This window comes from Alligator sinensis, unplaced genomic scaffold, assembly GCF_000455745.1.
Source record: "Alligator sinensis unplaced genomic scaffold, ASM45574v1 scaffold505_1, whole genome shotgun sequence".
Taxonomy (NCBI): Eukaryota; Metazoa; Chordata; order Crocodylia; family Alligatoridae; genus Alligator; species Alligator sinensis.
Window position 1 is genome coordinate 3386747 of NW_005841940.1, and position 19395 is coordinate 3406141.

General features: G+C 51.9%; 2 pseudogenes and 1 gene segment (V, D, J or C); all 3 read left to right on the top strand.

Annotated features, from left to right (window-relative positions):
* Nucleotides 1–3071: 3071 nt before the first annotated feature.
* Nucleotides 3072–3785, top strand: LOC102375684 (annotated as a pseudogene).
* Nucleotides 3786–6686: 2901 nt separating this feature from the next.
* On the top strand, nucleotides 6687–7576 carry LOC102375929 (annotated as a pseudogene).
* Nucleotides 7577–9339: 1763 nt separating this feature from the next.
* Nucleotides 9340–9953, top strand: LOC106721967. The segment is given in 2 exon segments: nucleotides 9340–9430; nucleotides 9547–9953. Coding segments are annotated over 2 exon segments (453 nt in total).
* Nucleotides 9954–19395: the final 9442 nt, after the last annotated feature.

Sequence of the window (19395 nt, forward strand, 5' to 3'; positions counted from 1 at the left end):
ATGGGCTGTTTCTAAATTATTCCCACGTGGCGGCTAGCGATTGGCTTGCTAGCCGTATAAGAGGCTTGAGCGGTTTTCGCCCAAGTTGGAGGACTCCACAACCATCTGGAGGAGGAGAAGGAGGACTTCATCTTGTGAAGAACTCTAAGCGCTGTGGAGTGTAACAAACCCAGCGTGTGCCTTAAGAAGGACATAGGGGCCTGATCCACCTCTAGCCTCTCCCCGTCGCCGCCTGATCCCTCGACATACCCTTCCCTGCGCACTTTCGGTCCACGGAGCCTAGCAAACTCTGTGTGTGTGTGTATCCAGAGCTCTTTTCCGAGTTGTTATCTCCGGTTGATTCGACAGGCTCGCGATTTTACAGCTTTCAGCCGGCCTTGGACTAGAGTTCGCGGTTAGAACTCTTGTCCGCTTATCTTCTTTCCTATCTGTAACTGCAACGCAAGCAAGTTTTCCTGCCTGCACCACAACCATCTACGGTGTTCGTAGCAGGTAGATCATGCCTGACAAATCTAGTCTCTTTTTATGACCAGGTTACAAAACGCCTGGACGCAGGAGGAGGGGTGGATGTCGTATACTTAGACTTCAGGAAGGAAAATGAGGGTTGGAAGGGGCCTCAGGAGGTCACATCTAGTCCAACCTCCTGCTCAAAGCAACACCAGCCCCAACTAAACCATTCCAGCCAGGGCTGTGTCTAGCTGGGTCTTGAAAGCCTCCAAGGATGCTCTCTCTGGGCAACCCATTCCAGGACTTCACCCCTTCACTAATAATCGAACCCAATTCTCCCTTGCTGCAACTTCAGCCCATTGCTCCCTGTTCTGTCATCTGCCACCACTGAGAACAGTCCAGCTGCATCCTCTTTGGAACCACCCATCAGGTAGTTGAAGGCTGCTATTAAATCCCCTCTCAGTCTTCTCTTCTCCAGAATAAATAAGGGCAGTTTGCTCAGCCTTTCTTCAATTTGTATACATCCCTTCTGTAGCAGGGGTTCCCAAAACTGGATACAGTACTCCAGATGCGGCCACACCAGTGCTGAATACAGGGAAAGAATCACTTCTCTCAATCTGCTGCTAACACCCTTACTAATGCAGCCCAGTATACCATTAGCCTTTGTAACCAATACCTGGGGGCTAAGTAGAAAATACCATGGCAATCGGTATGTTTAAGGGCTTGCAGGCCAAGCCCTATGAGGAGAGACTGGGGCACCTGGACCTCTTCAGCCTCCGCAAGAGAAGGTTGAGAGGCAACCTTGTGGCTGCCTATAAGTTCATCATGGGGGCACAGAAGGGAATTGGTGAGGCTTTACTCACCAAGGCGCCCCTGGGGGTTACAAGAACTAATGGCCACAAGCTAGCAGAGAGCAGATTTAGATTGGACATTAGGAAGAACTTCTTCACAGTTAGAGTGGCCAAAGTCTGGAACGGGCTCCCAAGGGAGGTGGTGCTCTCCCCTACCCTGGGGGTCTTCAAGAGGAGGTTAGATAGGCATCTAGCTGGGGTCATCTAAACCCAGCACTCTTTTTTGCCTATGCAGGGGGTCGGACTCGATGATCTATTGAGGTCCCTTCCGATCCTAACATCTATGAATCTGAGAGGCTACTCATGACCACTAGGTGTCAATCTTGCTGTACAGCTGTGCCAGGAGATCCCTCTGAGGGATCTGAGGCGGCCTCCAGGGAACTATGTAAACAAGGATTTCCCCTTCTGTACCATCTCACTGCTGATTCGCTCCATGTTGCACAGTTTCTGAATTGGCCCTTTCTGAAACAAGGTCCTTTTCCTACCATCTTTTGGTCCTTGGTTTCTTGAACCAAAGACATCAGGGGGAGGGAGGTCTTGGGACTAGGGACCTGGTGCGCTACTCAGGTGGTCGGCATTCAGTTCTCTTGCCTGTGAATTGGGGATCTCAGCAAGACTCCTTCCCTTCCTCTGTCTTGCTGGTTTGGAACGTGAAGTCTCCAGGCAGGGAGCGTCTCTCACTGAGAGGCCCTGGCTCCAAGTGGGGCCTTCTGGGTTTTATGAAATATGAACTGATCTCTGCCAGCTGTTCTTTAGGGAATCCCAAAATCTCCTGGGGGCTTGGAGCAGACCCTGCTTAGTCCTGTCTTTATTGCCAGCAGGAACAGAAAAAAGGGTAGGAGAGGTAAATTTTGTCCTCAACAAATTGACTTTTAGTCCCCCCCATCATGGCTTTCACAGTTTGATCAACTATTCCTGGCTGCTCTCTATTTTCCTACCTATCCCTGTCAGCCCAGTCCTGTGACTGTAGCCAGTCTTCCTGTATGGATCTAGAGAGCTGCTGCCTGCTCCTCGAAAACTTTCTTGAGTCTTCTTTCTTCTGCTGGGCCCAAGGACACTGGCTGCATATATTGTTCAGGGAAGCAGGAAGAAGGGGAGACTTAACTGCATAAATGATTGCATATTTTCAGAAAACAAGTGTGTACAAATTTGTATATGCCCAAAAGAGGCCCTTGCCCTTGCCTTCCTCCACTCCAGTGCTCTTCCAGATTGGGGCCATCTTCTTGCATGCCACAGTTCAGCACCCAGCATTTTTGAAGCTTTATCTGCATCAGGCCCTGTGCCCATGACAATGCCATGAACATGGGACACTGGGGACAGTGTTAAGAAGAGGTGTCCTGAGCATGACACACCAAACCCTGTTCCATGTCACCTGGATCATGGAAGAGAAGTGTCTCTCAAAAGGTCTATGTGGCACAATGTAGGCCATGCTACAATGCCAGGAGTTAGGACCCCAGTGTAATCTTGGTGCCCCACCTGTGAAGCAGTGTGCTTTAGGCCAGAGTTAATCATGGACAAAGATTTAACAGGGTAAGGGGACATGCACATTGGTAGTCTACACCCAGCACCTCTTTTCCCATAACAATCAAGCAGGAAGAATGGGATGTTTAACTGGTGGTATGAACGGGAGTTTACAGGAAAGCACCTTCCCTGCCAGCGCTGTGCACTGGACTCTGCTCTGCCGGCTCTCGGAGCGGTGGAAGCAGAAGGAATAAACACATGTCCCGACAGGGCGACGCACCAGCAGCAGCCAGGGAGCAGGGGCAGATTTGCATGAAGGGGCCATTCTCAGCTCTGTGGCTTTAAGGGAGACTCAGAGGGCGCCAGGCAAGAATCCATTTGCCTCAAGAAGTCGAATTCATCAGGATTTGTTACCATGGCCTGTGCCCTGCTCTTCCTGGTGTAGATCTCATGCTGCTCAGGTCAGCAGAAGGGTTCAGGCTGTGCCTGTCATGGGGGCAGTTGCTTTCCTGTCAGCGCGGTCAATGAATGGTTAATAATGGGTTTGTGATGTTGATTTCAGGGGTCTGGTCACAGCCTGTGGTGACTCAGGAGCCTGCGCTGTCGGTGGCCCCAGGAGGGACTGTCACTCTGTCCTGCAGCCTGAGCACCGGAGCCATCACCACCAACAACTACCCTGGCTGGTACCAGAAGAAACCTGGCTCTCCCCCTCGGCAGCTTATATACAGCACCAACAGCAGGCCCTCGGGGATCCCCACCCGGTTCTCGGGGTCCATACCTGGTCAAAATGCCGCCTTGACCATCACAGAGGCTCAAGCCGAGGATGAGGCTGACTACTACTGTATGTTGTGGTACAGCAGTGAGTGGTGCACAGTGATAGAGCCCCATGGGGAACTGAGACATAAACCTTCCTCTCTGCAGATCAGCTCAGACAGCTCCTGAAGACCAGATGTGTGTTTTAAATGCTCTCTAAACTTTCTTTGCCAAGCAGAGTATTTCATGGTCTCCATTTTGTTATGGTTTTAACTCTGTGGATTCCCATTTCTCCCTGGGTTTATCTGGTGAATCATGTGCGCACCTAACAGTACGAGCACCATGTGGCAGCCCCCACCCCCCCGAAAGGGTCTCCAGGCCCCCCAAGGGCACCACAGCCACCTAGTAGAGAACCACTGGCCTGGGCTGTCAGGCTACGCCACTTACTGCAATGTCCAAGCAGGCCTGGATGTTGCAGGGCCGGGCCAGGAGACTGACCGGTAGGGCTGTGCTAAAATGTGTTGGGTGTTTCATTTCGACACTGTTTTGACTCCTTTCGAGCTTGAAACGCTGAAATTGAAATGAAATGAAAGGCTTTGAAACAGCCTCGAAACGAAACGAGGACACTTGAAATGTTTCTAAAGGTTTGAAACGTTTCGTGTTTCGAAGCTTTGGTTGCTTGCAGGGAAATAGAAAGTAAGGAGAAGAAGGGGGGAGAGTGGGGAAGGACTGCTCTGATACTGACTGTAGCTGGGCAGTGACTGTCATCCTTCCCTGAGGTCCCTTCCAACCCCAGGGCTCTGGGGCAGGGACAGAAAAACAGCTGTGCCTTAACACACACTTGCGCTGTCCCATGGGTGACACCCCCAGTGCTGTTGTCCTGCAGCTCCTGGGATCTCCTGGGATCTGGGGAAGAGGAAGAAAGGGAAGCCAAAAGGGAGGATGCTAAAGAGAGATGCTGGAGGGAGGGGAAGGGGAGAGCGGGACACTGATGTGCTGCCATGGGAGTGTTGGATGAGGACATGGCTGCCCATCTGCTGACTGCACACAGCTGGGGGCTTGGACCTTGCCTCCTCTGCCCTGACAGTTGCATCCTCTCAAGGGAACACTGTCTGTACAGTCCGATGCAAGATGCAAGGGCTCCTTGCAGTTGATAGCCAGGACTCAAGGGTCCATCTCAAGTCCTTCACTCCATACTCCAGCTACACAGCCCAGTGGGTCCAGGGGGCCATAATCAATACCCATGTGCACATTTCATTTGTAACAAGGCAATTCCGCTCTTCTTCCCATACCATTTCCATTGCACGTTTGGCTTTTGACTGAACAAAAACTCAGTGTAGAGTGGAAAACTGAGTAGAAAATAGATGAGCTGTCAGGAAACACACTGTGAAATGCTCTCCCCGCATGGGCTTTGACCAGCCGTGAATGAGTTGCATGTCCCCGTCCCTGCTGCATTTCCTTTGAACCAGGACCATAAAGAAAGGCAGGTTGTCTCTGCTCAGTGCTGGCTGCACAGCACCAGAGTGCACAGCCCTCTGTGTCCCAGGCAGTGTACCAGCAGACCTTTCTCGTGGCCACAAGGTGTCAATCTTACCCTACAGATCTGACATGAGTTGACTCTGAGGGACAGGAGCTTGGGCTGGGGGGATGGGCAAGGGCCGGTGCTGGCGTTTCCCCTTCTGCAAAGTCTAACTGAGGATTCGCTCCATGTCACACAGTTTCGGAAATGGCTCCTTCTGAAGCAGGGTCCTTCTCCCGCTGTACTTCTGTCTGGTGGCCTTTGCCATTGTCTGGCACCTGTCTGAGGGGAAGGTCCTGCAGGAGATTTCGACCGAAGAATTCACAGGACTTCCCTGCTCCTTCCCACCCAACTGCCCAGGCCTGTCTGCATCTCAGACGCTGCTTTTAGTTCTGGATCGAGAGGGATGAGATGCTTTTGGGACTGAGGATCTAGTTTGTGCCTCAAGAGATCTCTGTTCAGGCCTCTGCTCTGCCATGGACACACAGTTTCCAGAGGAAACCCACGTCCCCCCTTTGTGCCCTGCCTAGATAATGGGGATAGCAGCATGACTGCTTCTTGCCTTTCCTCTGTCTTGTCTGTTTGAAACAGAAAGTCTTCAGACCAGGGAGCGGCTCCCTCTGGGGTTGTGCAGCGCTGAGCGGCCGTGGTCCCCGGTGGAGCCGTCTTGCTTTCTCCATCAGCAGGGGCATTACAAAGGACTCGAGGACGGAGCAAATAGACAGGAGAATACCAGCCCAAATTATAGGGTTTCTTCTAAGTAAAGGAAACTTTGATTCTTATTAGGTTGACTTTCACCCTCCCTGTCAGGACCTTCACAGCCTGAACGACTCCTCCTGTCTGCTCTTGCCTTTCTTCTGTGTTCCCCATCAGCGCAGTCCCATGGCTGTTACCAGCCTCCCTGCACTAATCCAGAAAGCTGGGGCTGCTCATTAGAACCTGTGCATCGTATTTGTCCTCGCCTCCAGCCTCAGCCCTTCCTGTAGCCTGTTCTCTTCCAGGCAGGGGCCATGTCCACGTATGTCCGTGTGCAGCACCCAGCACTGCTGGGCTTTTATCTGGGTCAGGGCCTATGCGCATGGCCATGCCAGGAACATGGGATCCTTGGGACAGTGCTAAAAAGAGGTGTCCTGAACAGAGATCCCAAACCCTGTTAGCATCAATCGGATCATGGAAGAAAAGTGTCTCACAGAAGGTCTGTGTAACAGTGTGCAGTCCATGCTCCCATGCCAGGAGTTAGGGCACCAATGTCAGCTTGTTGTCCCACCCATGAAGCAGTGTGCTTCAGCTGGGGCAGAGCAGAGACCAGAGTTTATCATGGAGCTGGAGAAATTACAATTTAGGACACCTGAACATAATGAGGAGGTAGTACACATTTGTAATCATACCCCTCACACCTGCAGTCTTTCCCCATGATGATCAAGCAGGAAAAGTGTAAAGTTTAACCACTGGTATGCATGGGAGTTTGCAGTAAAGCACTTCCCTGCCAGCGCTGTGCACTGGGCTCTGCTCTGCCAGCTCTCGGAGCGGTGGAAGCAGAAGGAATAAACAGACAAAGTTCTTTGGGTAAAACCGATATCTTTTATTAGACCAACTCAAATAGTTGGAGAAATGCTTCTTTGCAAGCAGCAGCCAGTAACAGGGGGCAGATTTGCATGAAGGGGCCATTCTCAGCTCTGGGGCTTTAAGAGAGACTCCGTGGGTCCCAGAAAGGGACTCACTTGCCTCAGGAAGTCAAACACAGCAGGATTCATCACCATGGCCTGTGCCCCGCTCCTCCTGGTGCTGATCTCGTGCTGCTCAGGTCAGCAGAAGGGTTCAGGCTGTGCCTGTCATGGGGGCAGTTGCTTTCCTGTCAGCGTGGTCAATGAATGGTTAATAATGGGTTTGTGGTGTTGATTTCAGGGGTCTGGTCACAGCCTGTGGTGACTCAGGACCCTGTGATGTCCGTGTCCCCAGAAGAGACTGTCACTCTGTCCTGCAGCCTGAGCACCGGAGCCATCACCTCCAGCAACTACCCTGGCTGGCTCCAGCAGAAACCTGGCTCTCCCCCTCGGTTGCTTATATATGACACCATGACCAGGCCCTCTGGGCTCCCCACCCGGTTCTCGGGGTCCATCTCTGGTCAGAAGGCCGCTTTAACCATCACACGGGTCCAAGCCGAGGATGACGCCGACTACTACTGTGTTGTGTATGTTGGCAGCGCTCCGTGGGGGACGGTGATAGAGCCCGATGAGGAACTGAGACATAAACCTCCCTCTCCTCCTCTCCACCTCTTCCCTTCCACAAACTCCCTGCTCAGGCTTCAGGTTGGTTTTGCTATTTCCATTTTCATTAAAAAGATTTTCATAGACCTTCCCTGGTCTCTGCCTCCACTGCTCATGTCCTGCAGGTCAGCTCAGACAGAGCCCTGCAGACCACACTGCGATTTAAATGCCCTTTGAACTTCATTTGCCAATCACAATATTTCATGGTCATCGTGGACCAATCACTGACGTTGACACGTGTGACAGCAGCAGCCAGAATCAGAACTGATGTCCATTGAAGTGTAAACTGGGCACCCTATACTCCCCCTGGTGCTGGCAACTTGGGATTGCCTGACTGATTTAACCAGGATGGCCAGGGTTGTGTCCGTACTGAATTCATCTGAGAAAAAAAAGCATTGTTGCCTTTGGCATTTTCAAAAAGAAGGTACTTTGGCCTTTTGTCACATGTTACATCTTCATGTTGAGGAATGCACCACCTCTTGCACCACAGTATGTCATTGTCTGAGACACTGGTTCAGATCCTGATGTCAGATGGACTGAAGTAAATGCAGGACAGTTCCCTAGATGTCATGTTTCTGCTTGTGCTGTAAGGGACTACTGAAGCGGGATCATGGAAGACACAAGCATGTGGAGATGTAGGGTTCTGGTACAAACTGTAGGCTAGATCCAGGAATCAGGAATCGTAGCTGTTCCTGAGGCTGGGTAGTGGGCCGAGCTGTTGCTTGTTAAGCTCTGACAGTCCAGTTTCCTATCAGGGGGAACCTGTTGAGCAGCTGCCTTGTGTCCGGGCACTCCCGTGGGTGCCCGGGGATAGAGCTCTGCAGGGATGCCCTACAGCCCTGGACTGGCATGGGATGGTGGGTGGCCTTGGTCCAAATGTCGAGCCTTCTGCTGGGGGTGTGGGGGGTGGAGACATTGGACACCATTGATACATAGTGGGACAGGGGTGTAACCAAGCAATCCCCCACAAAGGAGTGCCAGGAGAAGCCATGCTCCCTGACACAGCCACAACGGTTTCAAACCACAGACAGATGAGCATGTTGGTCTAGCAGTGGTGTGCTAGGCTCTGTACCCTTACTACCCAGATCCAGAGCAGATTCTCTTTAGATCTTGCAACTCTGACTTGCTAGGATGCCCCAGCTCCCAATCCTTACAGCCTGTGGGAGGTGACTGGTGACATCGGGATCTTGCACAGCTGCCTCAAATGCAAAGTCATTTCATGGACATCAGAGGTTTTGTGGTGGAATAAATGAGATCAGAATGAAGCCATGAGGCACTGGACAAAAGATACAGTGCCTGTGTTTGTACAGCCTCCAAATCCCATGTCACTGACTAAATGCTCCAGGTTCGTGTGGTGAGGCGAGGAGCAGGTTGTTCCTTTGCATATCAGCAAACTCTTCTGCCACTATTTGCCCATCACTGCTGAGTGGGGATATACCAAACAGTGGCCTCATTTGCTCCCAGCACAATGAGATGGGAAATAGCTGCCGTGGCTTCTTGAGTCCCCAGCCCCTAACCAAAGGCCCAGGTGATGAGCACCTGTCCCATCTGAGGACGGTCCCTCGGTGCAGATTGCAGGGCTCTGATGTTGCTGGAATAAAGGAAGGAGCAGCCCCCAGAGCCGGGTGTGAGGTGCCCAGGGATGATCCCTTGGAAGCCTTCTCCGCTTCACAGTGACGGCTGGGAATGGGGTTTGTCTGACAGCCCAGTAGTGCAGCTATGTGCTGTTCATGCAATTCCCCACTTCGCAGAATGGCTCATTTCAGGCCCTGAGATGTGATAATGCATTCTGTAATAAGCACCTGAAAGTGGCCTCGCCGCATCCTGCTAGAGGGATTTTGCAGCTCTGCCTATGCTGGCATTGTTGAGTCGAAACACCTTTAACCCTCTCTCGTTAGACAAAGGCTGTTTTTTTGCACCTCTTCTTATGGGGGAGAGGGTGGCTGGGAAGAGAGCAGCAGCCAGTAAACAGGAGGCAAAATTGCATGAAGGGGCTGTTTTCTGCTCTGGGGTTTTAAAGAGATTTGGAGGGTCCCAGACACACACTTGCTTGCCCCAGGAAGCAGAGCTGGTTTGGATTCCCACCATGGCCCTGGCTCCGTTCCTCCTTGTCCTTTGCATTTACTTCTCGGGTATTTAGAAACCTTTCAGACCTCCCTCTGAGATGATTTCCTCCACGGTCACTCTCCTCTCTTACTCCCCTTCCAGCTCCTCTCACTCCTCTCGCTCTGTCCTGTTTTGGTCCCAGGTGCTGGTGCCCAGTTCGTGCTGACTCAGCCGCCCTCGGTGTCGGCATCTCCCGGAGGAACAGTTACCATCACCTGTGCCAGGAGCAGCGGCAGCATCAGTGACAGCTGGAACTCCTGGTACCAGCAGAAGCCTGGCAGGGCTCCGGTGATGGTTATATATGAGGATACTGAAAGGCCCTCGGGGATCCCCAGTCGATTCTCAGGGTCCATTGATAAATCTGCCAACACGGCCACGTTAACCATCAGTGGAGCGCAGCCGGACGACGAGGCTGATTATTACTGTTTAACATCTGACAGCAGCAGCAATGCCACAGTGCTACAGACACAAGGGGAACTGAGACAAAAACCTCCCTCAGGTTTAGAGAATCTGGACTCTCACTTCCCAGTGGCCCCTGCTGCCAGGTGAGAGCAGTTCCTCAGTGTCTGAAAGTGTTCCCTTGCCTCCTCACCTGGCCATGGCACCTCTGAAGCTGAGCTGGTCCTCAGGCCCAGAAGAGGGGTGGATCCCAGGACAGTCAATCCAGCAAGTTTATACCACAAATGGGTTAACTAATAAAGACATGCTTACAGAGCCCATTATACAGAATTAAGACACCTACCTATTTATCACACCAGCAAGAACAATAGATACCAAACAGGCAACATAACTATACTAGATATTAGATGCAGCCTATCTGGGTTCCAACCACTTGGTCCCCCAAATGGGATAGAGTCTCCTCCCCCTAGGCCCACTTCCCCCAAGGTCCCTTGCCTGGAGGTATCTCCCCTGCAGGACCTGGGATCCCAGTAACTCATAGTCCTTCCTCTGGGGGCTGTCAATCTGGCCTCTGGGTCCCCACACCACCTCAGGCCTACTGGAGCCGTTGGCTTCAAGGTGAGGGTTCTTCCCTTGGGGCCAGTGCCCCACGTTGGGCACCCAGGGAGCTCCTATGGTGGCTGAGCCCTCACTGGCTCCAGTTCCCCAGCCTCATGCCAAGGGTCTTTCCCTTTCCCAGGCCCTGCTCTGGGCCCCAGGGCTCTTTTAGTTTAATGCTGAGCCACATTGTGGGGCTCTGGTGGCCTAGAGCTAACTTGAGCAGCCTCAAGCTGCTCCAGGGCCAACTCTCCGTGTGCCAACTTGCACACCGTGTGAGGTCTGGGCAGCCTCAAGCTGCTCCCAGGGCCGGCTCTCCATGGGCCGACCCGCGTACTGTCAAGGCTCAGGCAGGGTCCAGATGATGGTCTTCTCTAGAGCTCCTCTCTCCTCACCATCCCTCACTGCATCTGCCCAGCGTGCTCGGCACAATGGGCTTTTATCTACACTGGAGGCCCCGTCCCTGAAGTCTGCCGGACCTGCAAGCACAGTCTTCAATCAGGTCCAGGGGCTTCTTGTATCCTCCCCACCTCTGAGCAGGGCCGGGGCAAGCCCTTCCTAGTTAGTACCTGATTGGTGGAAGCATCTTTCTCCAAGCCGGGCTTGCCATGCAAAAGCAGCAAGCCCAGCACATGAGGAACTGTCATTCCTGTTAGGGGCTCAAATATTGAGGTTAATTTTAAGGCAGTTCTCTGTCCTCATAATGCTGTGGAGGCTTTTAAAGAGCAGCCCTGGAGGGATGCCCTGGACTGGCATGGGATCGATGCAGGGAGATAAGAGCACAGATGATTGAGGAGAGTGGTTCTGGCTCTCCAGGGATCTAGCAGACCTCCTGCGTCTAAAAAGAAAGACCTACAGAGGATGGAGGATGAGATTCACCTCCAAGGAGGAATATTCTGCACTGGTCCGGTCCTGCAAGGAGCAAAACAGGAAAGCCAAGGCTGCAACCAAATTCCAAATAGGTTCGAGTATCAAAGACAATAAAAAGTCCTTGTTCAGATATGTGGGGAGCTGGAGGAAAAGCAAGGGCAACATTGGACCCCTGCTAAATCAGATGGGACAACTGACAATCGATGCCCAGGAAAAAGCCAACTTGCTAAATGGGTACTTTGTGTCTGTCTTTCATCAGTCCCACGGGATGCCCCTGCCCATTATGGGACAGGGAGGCCCAAGTGAAGGAGATTCCCTGCCCTCCATCAATGCTGACCTTGTGAAGGAACACCTTAAGAGGCTGGATACCTAAGAACACCTTGAGAGACCAGATATCTTCAAGTCAGCTGGCCCTGACAATCTGCACCCCAGATTGCCCCAGCTCCACTGAGGAGCTGGCGGGCATCATAGCCCAGTCCCTGGCATGGATCTTCGGGAACTCCTGGCGCTCTGGTGAAGTGCCCGAAGACTGGAAGACGGCCAATGTGGTGCCTATCTTCAAGAAAGGGAGGAAAGTGGATCCGGCAAACTATAGGCCCATCAGCCTGACCTCTATCCCGGGTAAGGTCTTAGAAAAGTTTATGAAAGAGGCCATCCTTAATGGACTGGCCAGTGCCAACATCCTGAGGGATTGCCGGCACAGGTTTGTTGTGGGGAGACCTTGCTTTCTACAACCAGGTGACCTATCACCTGGACAAGGGAGAAGAGATTGATGTCATATATCTTGACTTCAAAACCTTCAATCTGGTATCCCATGATCACCTCTTGGCAAAACTGGCCAATTGTGGCCTTGGGTCCACCACAATCCGCTGGCTGGGAAATTGGCTCCGTGGTTGGACCCAGAGGGTGGTAACTGATGAAAATCAATCATCGTGGTGCGCTGTGACCAGTGGGGTCCCCCAAGGCTCTGTCCTTGGACCCATATTGTTCAACATCTTCATTAATGATGTGGACATTGGAGTCAGAAGTGGACTGGCCAAGTTCGCCGATGACACCAAACTTTGGGGTAAAGCATCCACACCTGAGGATAGGAGGGCGATCCAGGCTGACCTCGACAGGCTCAGCAAGTGGGCGGATGAGAACCTAATGGTGTTTAACACCGAAAAATGTAATTCTTCTTTGCAAGTTTTCAGGTAAAAACACCCTTCATCAGGCTGAGAAAGCATCTGCAGTTGGTCTGTGCTCTTCCCAATCACAGTATTTCTTGGTCTTCGTGAAGCAAGCCCTAAAGTTGAGCCCAGAATGGTTTTATCACTGTAGATTCCCATTTATGCCTGGCTTCTTCTTGTGAACCCTGTGTGCACACCTAACAGTGCAAGCACTGTGTGGCACCCTGTGGCACCCCTGAAAGAATCTCCCGGCACCCCAGGGATCCACGCTCCCCGGTTGAGAATCACTAACCTGAGCTGTCATGCCATGCCCCTCACTGCAATCCCCAAGCAGGCCTCTGTGTTGCAGGGCTGGGCCAGGAGCCTGACCAGTGCTGTGCTACCTGTGTGTCAGCCAAGACCAGATTCAGTATTCAGCCTGCTCCACCACTGCCCAGTGCCTCCCCCAGTCTGCCCTCCACACTCTCCGTCTGGGGCTGGGCTGTGACCCACTTCCTTACTGTTGGGGTTTTGCTTCTTTAGGAGCCAGTTCTCCCTGCCTCACTCCACACGGTGCGGAGACCTGAGGGGCTGAGCACACCAGCAGGCTGCTGGGCTGGCAGGCAGGGAGCAGGCTGCCTGCACAGATCCTTTCCCCAGTCTGGGCAGGGAAGGAGCAGCAGCTGCAGAGGGGCAGTGGATCAGCACTCCTTTCCTTCCATGGGGGCTGCAGTGGTGAGAGCTCCTTGTCTCTCCTCCACACGGGACAGGTGCTCAGGGGGGTTGGAGGGACCAGTCATGTGGGAACACACCTGCAGATGGGGTCAGGCTGGAGACTTCCCACCTGGATCTTGGCACTGCATGTCACCCCCCCTGCATGGTCACCCCCCTGTCAGTCTTCCCTGCCCAGTGCCATGGCAAGGTTGTGCCAACATGGACAACACATGGGGTAGCATTTCACAGCGCAGTACCACTGACACCTGGTGTAATGAACTTTGGTGGCTGGGCAGCAGGGAGGCAGAACATGGCAATATGTTTCCTTGAGACCTGGAATCGAATGTCATTGTCATCAGGAACCGAGTAATGCTCCTAGTAGCTGTGCCAGTCGGGAAGTCTTGTGCTTGGCTAGAAATCTGAAGAATACATGAGTTTTCCCCTTCTCTTCTCTAGTTTCACTCCCCTTCAGGCTGGCCTTGTTCTTGGGATGTTATCATGACCCACCCCCTCTTTTGTTTTAATTTGCCTTCTCTACCACGTACTCTGAATCCACAGAGCAGGAAGCAAATTTGCATGAAGGGGTCCTTCTCCAGCTATGGGCATTTTAGAGAGACTTGGAGGGTCCCAGCCAGGCCTGTTTCCCTGAAGAAGCTGAGCCGGTCTGGATTTCCACCATGGCCCGGGCCCTGCTCCTCCTCACTCTGCTCACATACTGCTCAGGTGAGCAGGGACGATTCATGCTGTGACTGTCCAGGAGAAAGTGATTTACAGGGGGGGAAGTGAATGAATGGTCAATAATGCTGCTTGCAGACATTAAAAAAAAAAAAGAAAGCAAAATGGCACTTTAAACTCTGTGCGCTCCTGCGTTAGCCCAGCGCATGCCCAGAAGAGGCAGCATGTTAGTTGGACCTGGCTCGCTGAACATCTGTATCAATCAAGTGCTTTAGTGGGGCTTCTTTGGCACTTTTATCAAACAGCTGATTGACTCAGCCTTAGATAAAAGTGCCAAAAAGCCCCACTGAAGTGCCTGATCTTTACAGAGCTGTGGAGCCAGGTACAAGTAATGTGCTGCTTGTTCTGATAAAGAGCATTACTTCCAAAGAAGTTGCAAGTGCCAAAAGGAATCTGCTCTGAGTACGACTGGATGCAAGAAGTGTCTTCAGCCTAGAGAGAGCTCTGGGGTGTCTCAGTGGCCCTTTTCACACTGAATCTGGCCCCTTTGAAGACTGAGGTTCCCTTGGCTGGCAAGAGAGACCCAAACCCCAAACCTGACAGAGATTTTCAGTGTATGAGAGGGACCAGCCTCCGTCTGGTTACACTAGACAGAGCAGGCAGACGGAGAGACAGGGAGGAAAGAGACATAGAAAGGCAAAGGCAGAGCTGGGCCAGTTCCACCTGGTTTCCTCTCTGGAGGCTGTTGGGACTTCTCCATTTCCCAGGGCTCCTTCCTCGTGTACCACTGGACTGTGTCTGCAAACAGGGCCTTACAAGGCAGTTTCTAGGTGGTAGCAACCTGCTCATATTGGCCTTCTTGCTTCATTCAGGTTCCTTTTTGTCCCAAACCACTGGTGCCTTGCAATGCCGTTCACATGTGGCTGAGCACCCAGAGCCCTTCTGCACAGCCCCTCTGAGCAGAGGCGCGGGGCCAACACTTGCAGACCCTCTGAGTGTGGGAGTGCAGGAGGGAATCCTTCACCCTGGACATCATGCAGACATGTCCCCTCGCACCAGCCTGAGCTCAGTGAAGTAGTGAACAAGCTGAGCGCTTGTACAGATCTGAACAAAGGCTCTGCCTCAAACATTCTTGACTCCATCCTCAGCTTCCCCCTCTACCTGGGGTCCAGGCTGGGGATGAGGCGGGTTATTACTGTGCTGTGTGGCACTCTGCCTCTCCTCCCAGGGACACAGTCAAGCGGAGAAGTGCAACGTCTCTCTCTTCCCTCCCAGACTGGGCCCCACTGTTAGCATCACTGTCCACCAGACAGTGCTTGGGGATCCTAAAGCACCTAAACATAAAATATGAACACATGTTTCCTAAAACAACTCAGTGTTCTAAAATCAAAGTCTATCTTTATTAATACAACAAATGTTATCTTAGCAGTTTTTATATGCAGAGAGAGAAAAACACTTAGTACAATAAACTCACCCAATCCCAAATGTTACTTTGCTCAGCAGAAAAGCCTGGCCACACAGTTCCTGAAGCAAAGGGTGCGTCGTTGGCTGGGATGGTCCAGACAATCGTTGAAGGCTGGATTGATGATGATGATGACGATGATGATGATGACGACAACACATGTAACTTTCTTGCTGCCCTATTTTATGATTTTCTTCAACTTCACTTCTTTGATGACTTTTTGCTTTTGGATTGGTCTGTCTGGAGTCAGCATATCATCCATATTTTATCCTGTCAGCATATTGCTTTATTCAACAGACCCATCATGAGCACACCTTGTAATCTGGTCTTTTTCTGGTGTCTTACTTTGGGCATTGTCCATTGGTCTCCCTTATCATCTTTCATTCTCATATCCAATCATTTCATCCCCCTATTCAGCTGGTTAGTACCAAGTTCAGTTAATCTGAGCTGGTAACAAAACGATTACTATGTTGTGTTAGAAAAACTTGTGTTAGAAAGGGAAAGAAACATGATGCAAGCAAACTCAAGGCCGTAAGATGCTGGCAAGAGACAAGGCCAGCTAATATTGCAGATATCAGCAAAGTGAAAAATTCAGATAAGCATGAAGCAATACAGAACTCCAGCAATGATTACATAAGACTGAATATAAAATAAAACTTTAAACAAAACTGTAATTCACCACTCTATAAAAAGGTGCAACTTTAAAGCATAAAATATGACAAGCTACCCTAACATGACTAGCACCTGCTTGGGTGCAAAGCTCAGTCCCTGGAACAAGACATATCTTCTTATTTTCCCTGTAGAGGAGCCCAGGAAAATGGACCTTCTTTGCACAAAATAGGTCCTCTCGCCATGGTTGCAAAGTCCAGAGCACCTGCATGCCTGGCAATGTGTTTCATGAGATAGCTCAGAAATAATTTGCTCATAATCACAGCCTATTTGACTTTACACTGGGAAGGACCTGGTCTCTCAGCCCTGGTGCATGAAGCCTTACATGTTTTCAGAAATACATGTTAGAGCCAGCTTCTCTCTCTCCCTCTCTCTCTCTCACACACACACACACACACACACACACACACACACAGATGCACACCATGGAGCACTCTGGCAAGACAGTCCAGCACAGGGGTTCCCTCTAAGCTGCGTGTGTGCACGGCTGCGCACAATAAAAAACCTTGCAGCACAGTAACTATTTAATGCTGCATACCCACACCTGGAGAGGAGCTGGGCTGCGGCTTCCTGTAATCTTTGGGCATGGAGCATGGTGGAGGCACCAGGTCTGGCATGGGACACTTACTGGCAGTAAGCTCACTCCTTCGCTCCACACCTCACCCCTCACTCCTCACCTGGGGCAGGCAGCGGCTCCTCCCCGAGGTGAGGGTGGTGGCAGGGACAGGGACTGAGGCTGGGACTGGGGCTGGGGCATTGCCAGGTCTGCACGGGCTCCACCAGCTCCGGGGAACTGCTCTGATGCCATGTGCCTCCTTGCTCCCTGAGGCAAGGAGGGGATGGGGACTGGGTAGTCCTGAATGCAGTTGGGTAAGTGCCCTCCTGCAAATGGCACACAATGCTCTGGGCTCAAGCAAGGAGGCAGGGGTGCTGGTGGGATGCTGAGCTGGTGGGGCGGGATGGTTTGGATTCCAGGCTTGCAGGTCGGGTGCTCTGACATGACCTCAGAAGAGAAGGGGATAAAGCGGCTGAAACCTGATTCTCCTCCCACATGAGGCACTGTTGGAAATCAGGAAGGGGAGCCGCTCTGTGCGTGGTTAGAGGTGCCAAGCTGAGTGAGCCAAGGGCAGCCAGGCTCTTGTCCCTTGTGTGTAAGTGATTGGTGGGATGCACGGGGTTGTTTCCCTGTTGTTTCCTCATGTGTTTACATCTTGTAGCCAGAAAGGTCCCATGTTTCCAGCATGTTGGAGTTCGCAGGTGTTTTTCTTCTATCAAGGTCATATCATTCCCTGAAGTCCTGCCCACCCAAACTTTCATTTCTGAACGCGAACTTTTGCAGCCTCAGACCAAATCCACTCCTTAACAGCGACCATTTGGATGGGTTTGTTATTTGACGTGTGTGTGTTGGTGAGAGATGCGCATTACAGTATTCCCAACTTTATTCCTATTCTTTTGGGTTTGTTTGTTTTTATTTTAAAAGGTATAAATTTAACAGAGAAACACACTGTGAAGAACTTTGAAATAATTTCAGGAACAGACTGAAGAGGCGCACTCATGAACCGAAGCAGCGTGCTCACAGATCGCTACACCTTAGAGGAAACATTGTCCAGCACCACACACTGGAGGATGCACCGAGCCATCCCCAGTGCCCACCTCCAGAACTCAGCAAAAGCCACAATGCAAATCTGCTCCTCTTCCTGTATCATTTCTCTGCATGTTTGGTGTTTGAATGAAAATAACTACAGCTGTAGCATAGGAAACTGAGTAGAGAAATCCCTGGGCTGTCAGGAAATGGACTGAGAATGGTTGTTCTCTCGTGGGCTTTGTCCCATGACATCTTTCCTGGGTGAAGGTGGGGCTGTGACCAGGACTGAACTGGTTACATGCAGCCTGTCCCTGCTGCTTCCCTTTGTGACCCTTGATCATAAAGCGAGGCAGACGATCTCTGACTATGTTTGCAGAGCTTCCCCGCTGTTTCCTAGCTGATCAGTCACTGATGCATCAGGAGAGGTTTCCCATGACCTCTAGATGTCAAGCTTGCTGCACAGATCTCCTGCAAGATGACTGAAGGACAGGTGGTCTCCAGGGAAATGAGCTAAGGAGGGTTTCCACTTCTGTGTGATCTAACTGCCGATTCGCTCCATGTCACACACTGTCTGAATTCACCCTTTCTGAAACAACATCCTTTTCCTGCCATCCCTGGGTCCCTGGGTCCTTGACGCAAAGACATGGGAGGAGGCGGTCTTGGGCCTAAGCCCTTGGTGCTGGACTCAAGCAGTCGGCACTCAGTTCTCCTGCCTGTGACTTGAGCATGTCAGCAAGACTAATGCATCCTTTCCTCTGTCTTGCCTACTTGGAAGGTAAAATCTTCAGAGCAGGCAGTGTCTCACTGAGTTTGCCTGGTGCTGAGAGGCCCTGGCCCCATGCGGAGCCTTTTGGGGATTAGCGCAATTCGGACAGATCTCTGCCAGCCGTTGTTTAGGAAACCTAAAGGGAGGGTTACCATATTTCCAGGTCCAAAAAAGAGGACACCTGTCATGGGGGAGGGAGGGGCAGTGACATGCTGGTGCCCTGCCCTTGACTATTCTCTTGCCCTCACTGACCAGCCACACCGTGTCCTCTCTTCCCCCCCCTGCTCTGTTATTGCCCCTCACTCTGGACCTGCTGACCCCAGCCCCGCCACTGCCCCTCACTCTCAAAAAGAAGTATCCTACCTCCCACCCCTTGCTGGTGCTCCACACTCCCGACCCACAGACCCCTGCCCCCCCCGCCCTGCTGCCCAAGCAGTTCCCGCATTGCGCGTGCACTCACGCTCTCACTCTCACTTGCTCTGTCACACTCACACACACAGACACTCTCTCTCTCTCTGTCTCTCTCCCCCATGCTCTCTGTGTCTCTACCTGGATGCCAAAGCCAGTGTGGGGAGCATGACCCCCAGCAGCCAATCCCCTTGCCCACTGCTCCCAGCCTAAAGCAGCCAGTCCGAGAGAGCAGAAGACCTGGACTCTTGCAGCAAAACCCACTCAGTCCTGCTTTTTCCACCAGCAGGAACAGCAGAAGGATCAAGGTTGCGCTCTATGTCAATGAGCAATATACATCAACCCTCATCAAGACGGAATCCAAGGATGAGGAAGTAGAAGGATTGTGGGTTAGGCTACATGGGGGGCAAGGAGAAAGGGATTTGGTGGTAGGGGTCTGCTACGGACCCCCACACCAAGGGGAAGAAATAGATTCGGGGCTCCTGAGGCAGCTCTCGGAGACCATAAAAGCTAAAGAGGCGGTAGTCATGGGGGACCTAAACTACCCAGACATCTGCTGGGAGACGCAGACGGCAAAGTCCCACTGTTCATGCAGGTTCCTATCCTGTGTACAGGACCTCCACCTGACACAGGGGGTACATGGTCCCACTAGGAGGAATGCCTTACTGGATCTGGTATTGGCAACGGGGGGTGACATG